Source organism: Sardina pilchardus, chromosome 18 (assembly GCF_963854185.1).
Source record: "Sardina pilchardus chromosome 18, fSarPil1.1, whole genome shotgun sequence".
NCBI classification, from domain to species: domain Eukaryota; kingdom Metazoa; phylum Chordata; class Actinopteri; order Clupeiformes; family Clupeidae; genus Sardina; species Sardina pilchardus.
This window is the reverse complement of record NC_085011.1, coordinates 13,201,612-13,214,885: the sequence shown is the minus strand read 5'-3', so window position 1 is coordinate 13,214,885 and position 13,274 is coordinate 13,201,612. Positions and strand designations below refer to the sequence as shown.

General features: G+C 41.0%; 1 protein-coding gene across 1 annotated transcript; it reads right to left on the bottom strand.

Moving 5' to 3' along the window:
- Window positions 1-2,093: 2,093 nt before the first annotated feature.
- LOC134064075 (protein SPMIP7) lies at window positions 2,094-13,274 on the bottom strand. The gene is made up of 9 exons (XM_062519873.1): window positions 12,664-13,274; window positions 12,333-12,430; window positions 12,101-12,177; window positions 11,873-12,011; window positions 11,721-11,788; window positions 11,531-11,572; window positions 8,518-8,625; window positions 8,163-8,267; window positions 2,094-2,326 (listed from the first exon to the last, which is right to left on the bottom strand). Exons 1-9 carry the CDS (start codon window positions 13,142-13,144, stop codon window positions 2,203-2,205), a joined length of 1,242 nt encoding a protein of 413 aa, XP_062375857.1. The 5' UTR covers window positions 13,145-13,274; the 3' UTR covers window positions 2,094-2,202.

Here is a 13,274-nt window from a genome sequence, read left to right as displayed (position 1 = left end):
CCAGATACGCTTGCTGAAAACCTTTTAGATAGATAGATAGATAGATAGATAGGCTACTTTATTGATCCCCAAGGGGAAATTCACATTTTAAAGGCACCAAATGAACGCATTCCACTGGGGTTAGGTATAGCGAAGCATAAGGAAAGGCACCTTGGAACCGAAAGCCAACAGGCAGCACACACAGAGCCATGGTAGGAAAGAGTGGGGCCCCTCCCAGAGAGCACAGAGCCAGGGCAGGAAAACAGTCGCAGCCTCCAAAAGGGACGTTGGTTATCTGCTAACCACATCTCCATCACTGGGAGCTGAATAAACAGTGTCATTCCCACCAAGACCAAGGTGTCAAGGTTACAGAGACCGCAGCAGAAAAGGGTTTGTGCAAAAAAAACAGAAAAAAAAGGCAACAGGATGGATGGTAGGAAGACAGCGGCACGAGCTCCAGCAGTTGCACTTCACAAGGGCAGCGCATCAGAGCACATACAGTAGGCCTATCAAATATTTGAAAAAAGAAGAAAAATGATCAATACTGATAGATAGATTACCCGTAATTTCCCGACTATTAGACATGGTTTATACATTGATTTTGCAAAATTTCTTCCACTATGAGGTTAATACAGGGGGGCAGTTAATATGGTATTAATATGGTTTTGTTTCTTTTAACTTGCATAAAACACTGCCCTGCGGCTTATGCACAATGCGGCTTATATGCGGGAAATTACTGTAGCATGTGTCTTTTCATGCATGCTCAAGTAGCGACAGATAAGATTACTTCAACATACTTAAATACTGAAACCAGAATACAGTATAAAGAGATATGAATATAATCTAGGAAAGGATGGCCATCTAACCAAACTTCAGAAGTCATGATTTTGTTTTAGAAGTAAAAAACAAAATGGAGATATTGGTGCAATATAATGTTGCACTGCACTGAGAACATCTGGGTCAGGTACACACACTGTCAGAGAGAGCAGGTGTGTTAATGGACGTCATATGAAGACAGAAGACATGAAGTGAAACTTCAGCATGAGTTTCTTGTCAACAGGTAAAAAGATGGCATCTTTTACCAAACTAATACCAGGTTGCAACCAACCAGAGTTCAAGGTACTGTGATTGGGTTGCAGATGTGATCTTGGATGTGTGCACATGAAACTGTGATGCATTAAAGCAACATAATATAAGAACTGGTATTTACCCCTTGACGTTAAAGGGGTACAGAGAAGTGGGTTGAGAAGTGTCAAAAAGTTAGTATTTTCTGCACGGTATGACAAAGTTCCATGTGCCATACCAGGTGTTCCAACGCCACTCTCCCTTTTAAATATCAGTGTACCATAAGAATGCGTTTGAAGTTGCTTATTTTCATGTAAATAAATGATACATAAAAGGGTATCTAGGACTGCATAAAATGTTGCTGCATGTGTATTAAATGCTCATTTTAAACAGCAGACCCACACGGTGGTTATTGTCAAATTGTCAGCTTCATTCCATTTTTGCTTCCCAAGAATATAATATTTTGAAAATAACTGCTGTTGGTGTTCATATAAAAATGCACTCAACAGAAACATTTGTGGTTGAGCTGAAACTGTATTGTGCTCTACCATTAAAATTGGCAAGACAAAAAAATGAGTTTTTAAATCACTCTAACTATTCTCCAAAACAAATGAAAACCCTTTAAAAACTTTCATACACATGCACACACTCACACAAAGAGAGACAGAAAGAGAGAGAGAGAGAGAGAGAGAGAGAGAGAGTATGTGTGTGTGTGTGGGTGTGTGTGAGAGAGAGAAAGACAGAGAAAGAGAGACAGAGAGAGAGTGTGTGTGTGTGTGAGAGAGAGAGAGAGAGAGAAAGAGAGACAGAGAGAGAGAGAGAGAAAGTTTGAGAAGACAATGATAGACTATGCTCACTTCCTCCATATTCACAGAAGCACTCATCTAAATCAAGGGAAATTATGCTAATGAAGCATCTCATTATTCCGAATTCTCAGAGAATCAGTCACTGACATCACATCATTACAGATCTATTCACAAACACAGATTGGATTTCACGAAGAGACCCTTACATTTCCCACTTTTTTTTTCAAATCTTTATTACTCTGAGTAGTGTGTCTTCTGTGTGTGTTTGCGTGCCTGTGTGTGTGTGTGTGTGTGTGTGTGTGTGTGTGTGTGTGTGCGTGTGCTTGTGTGTGTGTGTGCGCGTGCTTTCTCTCTAAGTAGAGATGGGGAATACTGGAGGGCTTGGCTGGAGGAACGGGTTCTGGGGTGGAACTCTGGTCACCATCCTGGACAGTGGGCCCGAGCGGCCAAAGGCGGGGCGGCTCCGACGGCTACCCCTGTAAGAGACACGGAACCTTAAACTGGATATCACATCACTTATTATGTCTCACAATTATATCTAGAACGGCTAACTGCTGCTATATTGCTTTGCACAGGATAGATTTTTTGATCATAAAATATTTAAATGGCATCGCAGAAATGTAGGCATTGTACAAAATATGACTAAAATTGGGGTTAACAAAGCATTATTTGACCTTTGACCTCATAATTGTGAGGTCAATCTAATATGGTTCACCCATCCAAAATCTGTTACAGTTTTTTTTGCAATTGCTAAGACACAAAAACGTCTCAATTACTGAAACTAATGCATTCTTTATTGGTGTCATAAGTCACTTTAGACAATTAGCTATCAACATAAAACTACTAACACAAGTAGTCCATCTATTTACTGGGTTTGTTGAACCTTATGCACACCGTCATCTTTACACCATGTTTGAAATTATAAATCACACCTCTTGCATACAACTAAACACAGTTATATATACATTAGACATAAATCATTTGAAACTAAAAGCCTTTGTGTGTCGATTGCTAAACACTGCAACTGAAATACACACCTTTGCTATCAATGATCTAAAGCCAGAATGCACATTTCAAAACATGTGTAACCAGTCTGATAACTGAAGTGAGACTGAACTCTCTAAAGAGGGTTTAGGTTTACACACGATCAGCATTAGCAAGACAAGGAGGAGGTGAAGGAGGAGGAGGAGGAGGAGGTGAAGGAGGAGGAGGTGAAGGAGGAGGAGGAGGAGGAGGAGGAGAAGGAGCAAGAGCAGACGGGGCACAAGACATTTTTATCAAAGTAATTAACAATGGCGTAAACAAACATCACATTAACAATACAATTAACAGTTTATAGTCAAATCAAATAGCTTATAGAAATACCTATATTTTTGATACATTTACAACTACCATAAACATATACGAACCACAGCTCTATAGGGAAAAATGTATAGTAAAAAATGAAAAATGTCAGCTAGAGACAGATGATAGAAGTACATAAAATGTACATAAAATGTCCTGTGTATTCACCGCGTTGTGTATAAACCGCAGGACATATGCTAGTTAAAAAAACAAAACAAAACCATATTAATACTATATTAACTGCCCCCGTGTATTAACCTCATAGCTGAAGAAATTTTGCAAAATCAATGTATAAACCACGGCTAATAGCTGGGAAATTACTGTAAGTAAGTCTTTGGATGTTTTTTGAAGATCCCAAATCAATCACATTAATGTGGAAGTATGCCAGGGCAGGATACTCTGTTCAAGTCTAAACCTCCCCTAATATTTGACTAGAGGATAGGTCTACTATGTGGGATGTTCGCAGGCAGGATGGCAGATGTAACCGCACTTCTGTATACTATTGTTTTTGTTGTATAATATTGTACTGTAATATTCATGCAATCTATAGTTATTACCTCAGCCAAGGAGTTTATGTTTTCATCGGGGTTTGTCTGTTTGTCTGTCTGTCTGTTTGTTGGTTGGTTTGTTTTTCTGTTTGTTTGTTCGCAAAATAACTCAAAAAGATATGGATGGATTTCGATGGAATTTTGGGAGTGATCCGTATCACCGTCTGGATCCAGGAGGCTGATGTTTTCGCTTGGCGGAGGTTTGTGCTCTCTGAGTGCTTTTCTAGTATAAAGTTATTATTTGCAACATTGATGACTAAGTATTCCAATTCTAAATAAAGAAAATTCCATTGTATCGTATTATTCTTTCTATTATTTACAAACTGCTACAACTATTGATCCCAAAACTTTAAATAATGGTGATCGCTTTGACTGATATGTGTGCTTTTGCAAGAGATTTTGCTTTTGCGTTTCTTTTGTGTTGTTGTTTTTCTTTTGACAAAAAAATGTGCTTTAGCAATTGCAAACTGCAATCAGACACAAACATACAAGTACAGGTGAATTAGAAATGTGGAAATAAATAATAAAAAAGAGGTCTTTAATATAAACTCTTAACCTTCCATCATGTGTGTATAAGGGTCTTGCCATTTTCCGTTACATGGTTGAAAATATGAGGGGCTAGTTTTGTCGTCAGAGGAAACAGCTTTTCGAAGGCCATTTATTCCAGGAAAATGGAGGTGTCTGCAGTAAAACCACCATGACCACTATCAGGAGCATTTCAGCCTCTGGATGGGGCCATCTGGAGAGAGTTGCTCCAGAACTAGGTGAACCTGCTCTTTGGGGGGGCCCTGCTAGGAAACAGGCTTGACATCAAACCTGAGGCAGCCGTCAGAGAGCTACAGTATGGTGTCGCTCCTCCTCTGATGCTATACTTTTCCTTTTCCTTTCTCAGTTCAACACACAATGTGCAATGACAACGTGGGGAGAGAGAGTCGTGCCATTTTTATATCTCATTCTTTCAGAGGCTGCGCTATTAAATGTATTTCCTTTTCAAGGAAATGTCTGGCCATAATAGCTGTGAGCATACAACTTACAGTAATGCTGGTGAGTTTCCCAAGGATTTGTGCACAAACTTCTGTTCGAATCTATGGATATTTCATACATATGCATGCATGACCCCTTTTAATACCTATTCTCTCCAGGTCACATTAGCGAGCACCATTTTGTATGCTGACCTTCTGACGCCCACAGGCCACCAGACCCAAAATAAGTCCACAGGATGTGGATCACTGCGGTGTAGTCCATCTAGGCCAGGCCCTGCCTACTGACACAGACAGTGAGAGAGTCCTGCTTTTAAAACCAAATGCACCACTTAATGTCCTGATCATGTGTGTGGGCATGAAGGTAAGGCATATGAACTTTGTAAGGCAAATGTGTGCTTATGCACGTATTGTGCCTATGATCCTGACCCTTCTACTTCTGTGATACATTCACATTTGTCTTCATAATACAGAACATCAAGGAACTTGAATTTCCAGCTGTGACTCAATGCTACATTACTGCCACCTGCTGACACAAAGGTGCCTACAAACCACAGTCTCACAGAAGAGCACAAAATTCACCATTCAGCTGTAACACATGTCTCAAGATGTGTCCCAAACAGAACATTTATCCTACACAAAGTCATTTGTGGGTGCAAGTAGAATCACTGTGCGCTCCAGTTTCATCCCGAACACATCCTGAAGTTGTTCAGACATGGAAGGGACCAAATGCAAACGGAGGGCTTAGTCTTGAGCTGAGCTGCATCGGGATGCTGTCCCAGACACAGATGTTCGGGATCAGCCCAGCGATTTCCCATTGGCTTGAAGTCAGGGGGAGTTGAGTGACCATTCCTGCTTCTTCTGACGAGGCCAGGAAGGCACTCGATCGGCACTCCAAGCTGACTCACTGCTGCATGCGTGAGCAAGAGCACTGATTCTGAATGGCTGCCTTCTCCTAGTGCTTATGGGCGCCACTTCTTTCTTTTCTTTGAGTCTACATTGCTCATGTAGCCTACTGCGTATTCACTTTTGGCGCCCTAGGACACAGTTTTGAGTGCACTGAAACTGACACAAAGCAATGGTGTGAGTGCGTACGAAAATAGAACACAATGAAGTTTTTCATGACCATCCACATAAATTGTGTTGGAACTCAAAATGGTTAAAATGCAGCATTAGGGCATTTGAAAGAGAAAATCTCCAACTTCTTTGTGCTCTGAAGGACATGCTTTTCCCAAAAGTCTTCATAAAGTCAAATGAATCAAAGCCATTATTGTGTGGAAGTATAAGGCGAAGGAACTGACAATTTCACTGCACTTTTTACTTTAGTAATCATATGCATGTGACAAATAAACCTCCTTGTATCCTTGTATTTGTAAGATCACAAACACAGGTGTAATCAGATGAGACTTCTGATAGTCAAACAAATACAGATTTGCTCTTGGCCATGGCTACTGTTGCGAACATACATGTACATAGACCTAGGCACACCTACTGGTACATATAGTATACTCATATTTAGTGTTTCTTGAGCAGCTAGTGGTCCCTCAAAAGACCCAGGTGCTCCCCTACGCATTCATATCCTGCAGGGTCGACTACTGCAACTCTTCCTACTGGCCTCCATAAGAAATCCATCAGGCAGGATTGATTCAGTCCACTCACAACGCTGCTGCTAGACTTTTAACCAAGACCAAGAAAAGAGATCACATTACTCAAATACTCAAGTCTTTGCACCGGCTGCCAGTCAGTGAACAAATTGAAATCAAGACACTACCGTAATTTCCCGACTATCAGCAGCGGCTTATACATTGATTTTGCAAAATTTCTTCAGCTATGAGGTTAATACAGAGGGGCAGTTAATATGGTGTTTATATGGTTTTGTTTAATTTAACTTGCATATAACACAATCCTGCGGCTTACACACAATGTGGCTTATGTGCGGGAAATTACTGTAGGCTACATGGCCTGGGCCCTACTGTATATATACAGCAGAAATGCTAATGCCATATGCCTGCTTAGAGATCTAGATCTAGATCTACTGGGACCACTAGTCGTTCTCAGAGCCAATACCAAGGGAGGGGAAATGACATTTAGCCATTACACCACCCACCACTGGAACCTCCTCTCCATGGAGATTACACCTGCTCCAATGGTAGCCTGTTTTAAAGGAGACTTAAAACGGCACTACATTCTACTGCCTTTGATTATTAAACGGTTAATTTCATATGGATTGTTTTATAGTCATGTTTGTTTATTTAGTTATTTTCTTATATTTTTTTATATTCATTTTCTTGGGCTATTTGCATCTTATTTTCTTGTTCTGTCTGTGTCTCGGGCTATTTCCATTTGATTTATTTGTGTAAAGCACATTGAATGACGATTATGGATGATTATGCAATTCAGGAGAAAAACATGAGCAGGGAGGGCAACTTACAACAAATTTCAATGACCTTGATAATGATCTTAACTTTTGTAAAGGTTCTAATTTTTCTACTCTAAGTTAACAGAAGCCAGGCAGACAGATAAACCTTATAGATAAACTTTACCTTATCTTAAACTTTTCTCCTTGTCAATGTGTAAGGTGCAATGTTAATGGTTGTTGTTATTATCATGTGAAATTATATTCAGTACATAACTAACATTGGTATTTTCTTCAATTATTTAAACTATTCATTTTAATGTTGACGTAATGTTTACTGAGGTCATTGCAAGCTGCTTTGGACAATAGCATCCGCTGAGATAAGCAACCAACAACAGTGGGTGAGACTGCCAACAGGTTACAAACAAGTTGACCACTGAGAGAAAGCATTTTTGAGAGGCAGTGTAATAAAACTTAGAAATGCATCCTGAAACACTTTTCAATGTCCATGAAAAGTCCACCCACAATCTAATTGAAAAACCAAATTGACCGATAATACAATACAACTGAGATTGCACTTACACACTTATACTTCCGCAGAAAAAAAATACTGCTGTTTGTTACATAATCGACTAATTCAGCTGTATTATATCACTGCAGATCAAAACATATGGTGACACTGGTGGCATGCAAAGCAGCTCGACCCTGCAGGTCTGTCAAAGACTCCTGAGTGGCTGATAAGCTGCCAGTGAGCTCTCAACACGACTCAGATGAATCGGCGAGAACGGCGCACCCTAATGGCATTCCGCAAGCGCAGCGGCGCCGCATATTAGCCGATTTCATAGTCCGACACGTTTTAATGACCGTGAGACAAACAATTACCATGGTGTGTGCGATATCTTCATAGTGTCACATTTCTGGAGCCGTGCCACGAGATGGCGTGACCAACTGCTCGGAACTGGCTTTGTTACAGTTGGCCTGTGCTTTGGCATACATTCTGGCCAGATCAATGGCAGCCCTCAGGCCAACCATCAGCTCCGCGGTGGCTTGGTGGTGATGGCGGTGGACAGCGGGGGGGACTTACCCCAGGGCAGGAGCGGTGCGGGGCAGAGCAGGCAGGCTGCAGCTGGAGGGGCGGGCCGCGTCATCATAATGGCCTTTACCAGTGTAACCTGGGATGGTGGGTCGACTTACAGTACAAACACAGAACAGGGCTTTGGTAAGTGGACCACAGAATAGAGGTAGCCTACATCGTCATAATAATGTGTTTTGGTGTCGCTATTCAAATGACCCTGTGCATTTGTCTGTCATCTCTTTAGGAATCTATATGTCAACTAATGCATCTGTCCTTTTATTTGGACTATCACACACAATAGTGCATACAGTACTTACTGGGCAATAGTGCATACTGTACTTACTGGGCAATAGTGCATACTTACTGGGCCGTGGGGGTGTATGGAGGCACTGATTTACGCAGCATGGTCAGAGGGGTGAAGCCCTTCCCAACGATGTCTATGTTGTCTATGTTTTCTGATCCAACTGTGCCACTACATGAAGGGACATTATACACACAGAGAGAGGAAAAGGGGGGGGGGGGGTATCTTGTCATCAGATGTCTTGTCACATTACATGACTGTCATGTCAAGTTATGTGCCATCCAACTACAATTGCCAACATGCCAGAAATTCATTGCCATGTCAGACACATTTGCTTTGACATCAAATTCATACCTGAGTAAACCTCAACATTGACAACACCATGAGGTTCTTACAAGAAATTCTTGCAGGGATTTTTATAAATGATATTACCAATCACCCCCAAGCTCTTTGGGGCTAGACGGATGAACAGGAACTGTACACACACAGAAAAGGAAGAAATAGGTTTGTGTATCACTATTGCAAAACCACTAGATGGCTCTACTAACAAATGTATGCTAACTGTGAATGTTTGCACTTCTTTCCTGTAGTATTTTTTTAGTATGTCAGCTGCAGCGTGCTGTGTCATATTGATTCAAATATACTTTGCGCACACATACCATTATAAACTTAACCAACAAAGTTTTTACTTAACAGTAAGATTTTTTGCCATACAGTATGTAGACAAATTTCTCGTACATTGATCTTTAAAAAAAAATAGTTTTTAGTTTTTAGTTAGTCTAGTTAATTCATGTAAGGGAAACGGATCCACTAAGATTCAGATAGTGACAGACTAGAGCGAACGTTTCACAGAAACATTTCCTCAGTGTAATCCCTGTAAGGTTTCTGATCAAGCAGAGTATTTAGATCTTAACAAGAAAGCATTTCAGGAAATAACAAAAAACGATTTGACAAGCCTATTACTTTGTGACCTGCCTTGGGCACTGTCCAAGCTAGTAACGTTTGGCTTCTGCTGCCTCGCTGGGACCAATGTGATTAGTGCTTTAGTGTGGCACAAACAATTTTGGTTGGTTGCCAGGACTTTCAAAAGTCAGCGTCTCAAACCACACAATTCTGTGCGCAGATTAATTGTGACAGTCCAATTGAGTTGTTTGTTGCCAGTATGCTGCAAACCCTGTGGTACAGTCTAGAGTAAACCAACACTAAGCCGCAAAACCTCTGGTACAGTCTAGACCAGCACTAAGCCTTCCTTGCTCCTAGAGTAATCCCTTGTTTGCAAACCCTCGTTCAGCCTCTCGTACTTAATCTGCACTCGAAAATGATGTGTAATTGGTGATGCGGGGCACCTGCATTGTGATGAACTCACACCTATAGTATATTGTGTTTTGTTTGGGACTCTGACATGATTAGTCCTCCTGCAAAAGCATAGCCCTCCATTACATTGACATTTTGAAGAGACGCTTCCCAAATTTCTCCTTAAACAGAGCATAGTTGTCCACAAAGCAGACACGTTGCGCTACGTGCAACACCACCTGTCAAACGTGGAGTGCTTCATTTGCATCCATTTCATTTCATTAGTTGAATACAATGCACACACAGAGATTAAATGTTGCATTGCAGATCACTTGAGGGAAATGGGACAAAATCTCCACAAACCCCACAGACTGCATTTCCAATATCAAGATATGCTCAAGCTAAATATGCTGCAGTGTTGTGAATCTTGGGGCCTATCTAACACCTGGCCAACACTGTAATGATTTTTCAACCAAGCGCTCAAGTTCACAAGTTGTCACATGAACATTGCATTGGAGTGTCAATAATAATAATAATAATAATAATAAAAGACTAATATTATAGACTAGAATTTTGAATAAAGTGCCTGAGTGTCATTCTCAAAATAAGAGCTAAGAAGTCAGACACACCCTAAGCGTAGATTATGTTATTATTATAAGATAACTATGTTATTATTATAACATACTTATGCTTAGAGGGTTAAAATAGATCCCTTATAGCGTCTGGGTATTGGGTCCAATGGAGCTTCCATGAGACTTATTTGTTGAGTTGAATTCAGCTGATTTCAGCTATTTGTTTTAATATATCTACCGGTCATTATTATTGACTTGCCAAGGGAAACTTAAGCCAGACAATATTCTGTCTCATTGCTTTATCAAGTTAGCATTCATCTTCTTTGGTACACAATGATACTTCTTTGATGGATGAAAAAAGCATATGTGCACCTGTTACACATATTTTTTTTCAAGTTAGGTGTGCAGAGAATCAAAACACCACACACAAAAGCCGAGGACTTGAATATATTAATTGGACTCAACCCAACCTAATATGCATGCAAACCATGTCATAGACTAGCATCTCACTGCAAGCACCGAACAACAGCCATGCTTGTGTATGTGTCTCGTGGGTTGGCTCCACCCTTGTACGATGATTGAACTAAAGTGATGCAGATACATTCATACAGCCACGGTGATATTGAAAGGAATAAATTAAAGACCAAATCTAAAGTAATCAAAATGTTTTTTTTTTCCTCTACCCAGGCTTTGGGGATCAAAAACATGTTTGTAGGCCTTTTGAAAATGAATGCTATTAGTCTATTCAGTGGGCTAGGGTTAGGGGGGTGGGGGCACCCCATGTCAACTCTGAACTAAGGGTGAAATCCATTCAGAGTGTCCCTGGCATAAGGCATTTCAATGTTCCAAACCTACATTTATGCCCAATGGTATTCAATGCTCCCAGTACGTTGCTAAAAGGGGATCCAATTTCAAAAGCACACAGTTCCAGCATAGCCTCAAATGCCTATGAGGTTAGTGGGCTATGTGCGCCTCACATACAATTTAGGATTTGGGACAAACTATGCCAATTTCTAACGGTAATCTAGATGCTACTAGTGTACCTGAACGTACAGTACATCTAAAACCAGTTCACTAGATAATTGTTTGATAAATTGCTGCATGCAAGCTCATATTCTATGTTTTCATAAAATACTGGATTCTTGGCAATGTGAAAACAGAAAGCAACCTTGTGTGATTAATCTGATCATAGATTGGTCCAACTCACTCACCAGTACAAAGGGATCTGGCCTGACTTTGGACATGGGCTGGTACTGTTGAACAAAGAAGTATTACAAATATGATCCAGGAATATTCATTTTAAAAGACCTCCAAAATCTACCTATGATTTGTCTGTTCAAAACGTTCTCATCATTAAACATCAAGATATCAACAAATTCTTCAGGGCAGAAAAAAACTTACAATGTGATTGGCTTCTTCACTTCATTTCTGGAACGTAGTTGATTTCTGTTCCAATGGGGCCCGACAGCCTTGACAAAAAAGTAGTAATAAAGTAATCAACTCCAACTGCAAACCTTTATCTTCTCTCATTCCACCATATGGTAAGGCCTCACCTGCCACAGCTCAGGCCTGGTGTGGTATCTTCTCATGGTGAAATGCTGATCCACAGGGTCTGCCATTTTCTCCCAAGTCGTTGAAGGGGGTTTCAGCCGCGGGGGCAACTTTGTATCCCAAGCAACATCCTCATAGCCTCTGCCACACATCATAACTCCACAATGAGGTCAAAAGGTCTGCCACAGGAAGAACTTATCTGTTCCATTGCCAATAACACTGCAACTGACCTTTGAGCCACTGATGTGTATATGCAGTGCTGAGCTGCCTCATTCACGGACTGCAGTGAGATATTGGAGTATGGCTTCTATAGTGCACACGGATTCAATCTGTGAGATATACTACTAATGATGACATCCTGATCTAGTGCATTTGTGGAAAATATAACAAGCTACTCATAGCAAAACAGTACTTTAGAATGCATAGCCTATATGGGGAAAGTGTTGTAAGTGCTATGCCTACCGGATTTGAGTCATCCTTTTCCAGAAAAAAACTGAAGAACTTCACTGAGCCTGGAATTTTAGGATCAGCAGGTTTCACTCTCTCAGCGCTTGTCCAACCTTTATGAAAACACAATCCACCGACAGTCATAACATGCCTGACTGAACCTCAGGGACCTTAAAACGGTTTCAAACTGATCATAGGCCTACTATTGCTTTGGACAAAAGCGTCTACCAAATACAACAAACATAAACACTTCAGACCTCTGGATAACATAAACTGACATATTTTATATTAGTGCTGACATAAAAAAAAACGGTAGATGATGATGATGATAAAGGAATACATTTACCTCCTAAGCCCGCCCGAAGTGCTGCGTCAGACAGGGTTCTGGAATTCCATGAGCTGTGTTCAGCTGAGTCACAGACCACAGCCGATGGCCTCTGTGGTGGTGTCTGCGGTCTATCTCTTGAGCCAGCTGGAACCCACAAGTCAGACGGAGTGTATACTCTGTCTATAAACTTGCGGCATCTTTTGTTTCCAAGATTCACTTCTGCGCCTGCAGTCAGCTGTCCTGAGCATGGGTCAATTAGTAACACCTCATCTCGCAACGGTGCCAAGGCAGCGTTCTCCGCCGGTGGCTGGGCTTGCGGATTGAATTTTGTAAAACCGTGGAGCGCATTTTCTTTCAGGCTTTCGAATTCGTACCTTCCTTCGGGACCCCTCTCGCATGGCAGATTGATCTGTTTATGTAACCATTTGTCCACCCCAATTTGGCTCTGATTAGGTCTCATAATGAGTCGAATTCTGTGGGGCTCCATGGAGGCAGACATTTTTGGAGCCAGGAGGGCACTTGTCAATGCCAAAAATAACCTTTACAAAGTTAGCTAATTGCCTTCAAACATGCCTCACCCTTGTTTGATCCTTTACTGGAGTGTGACTGGATTGCAACTGACATGATGT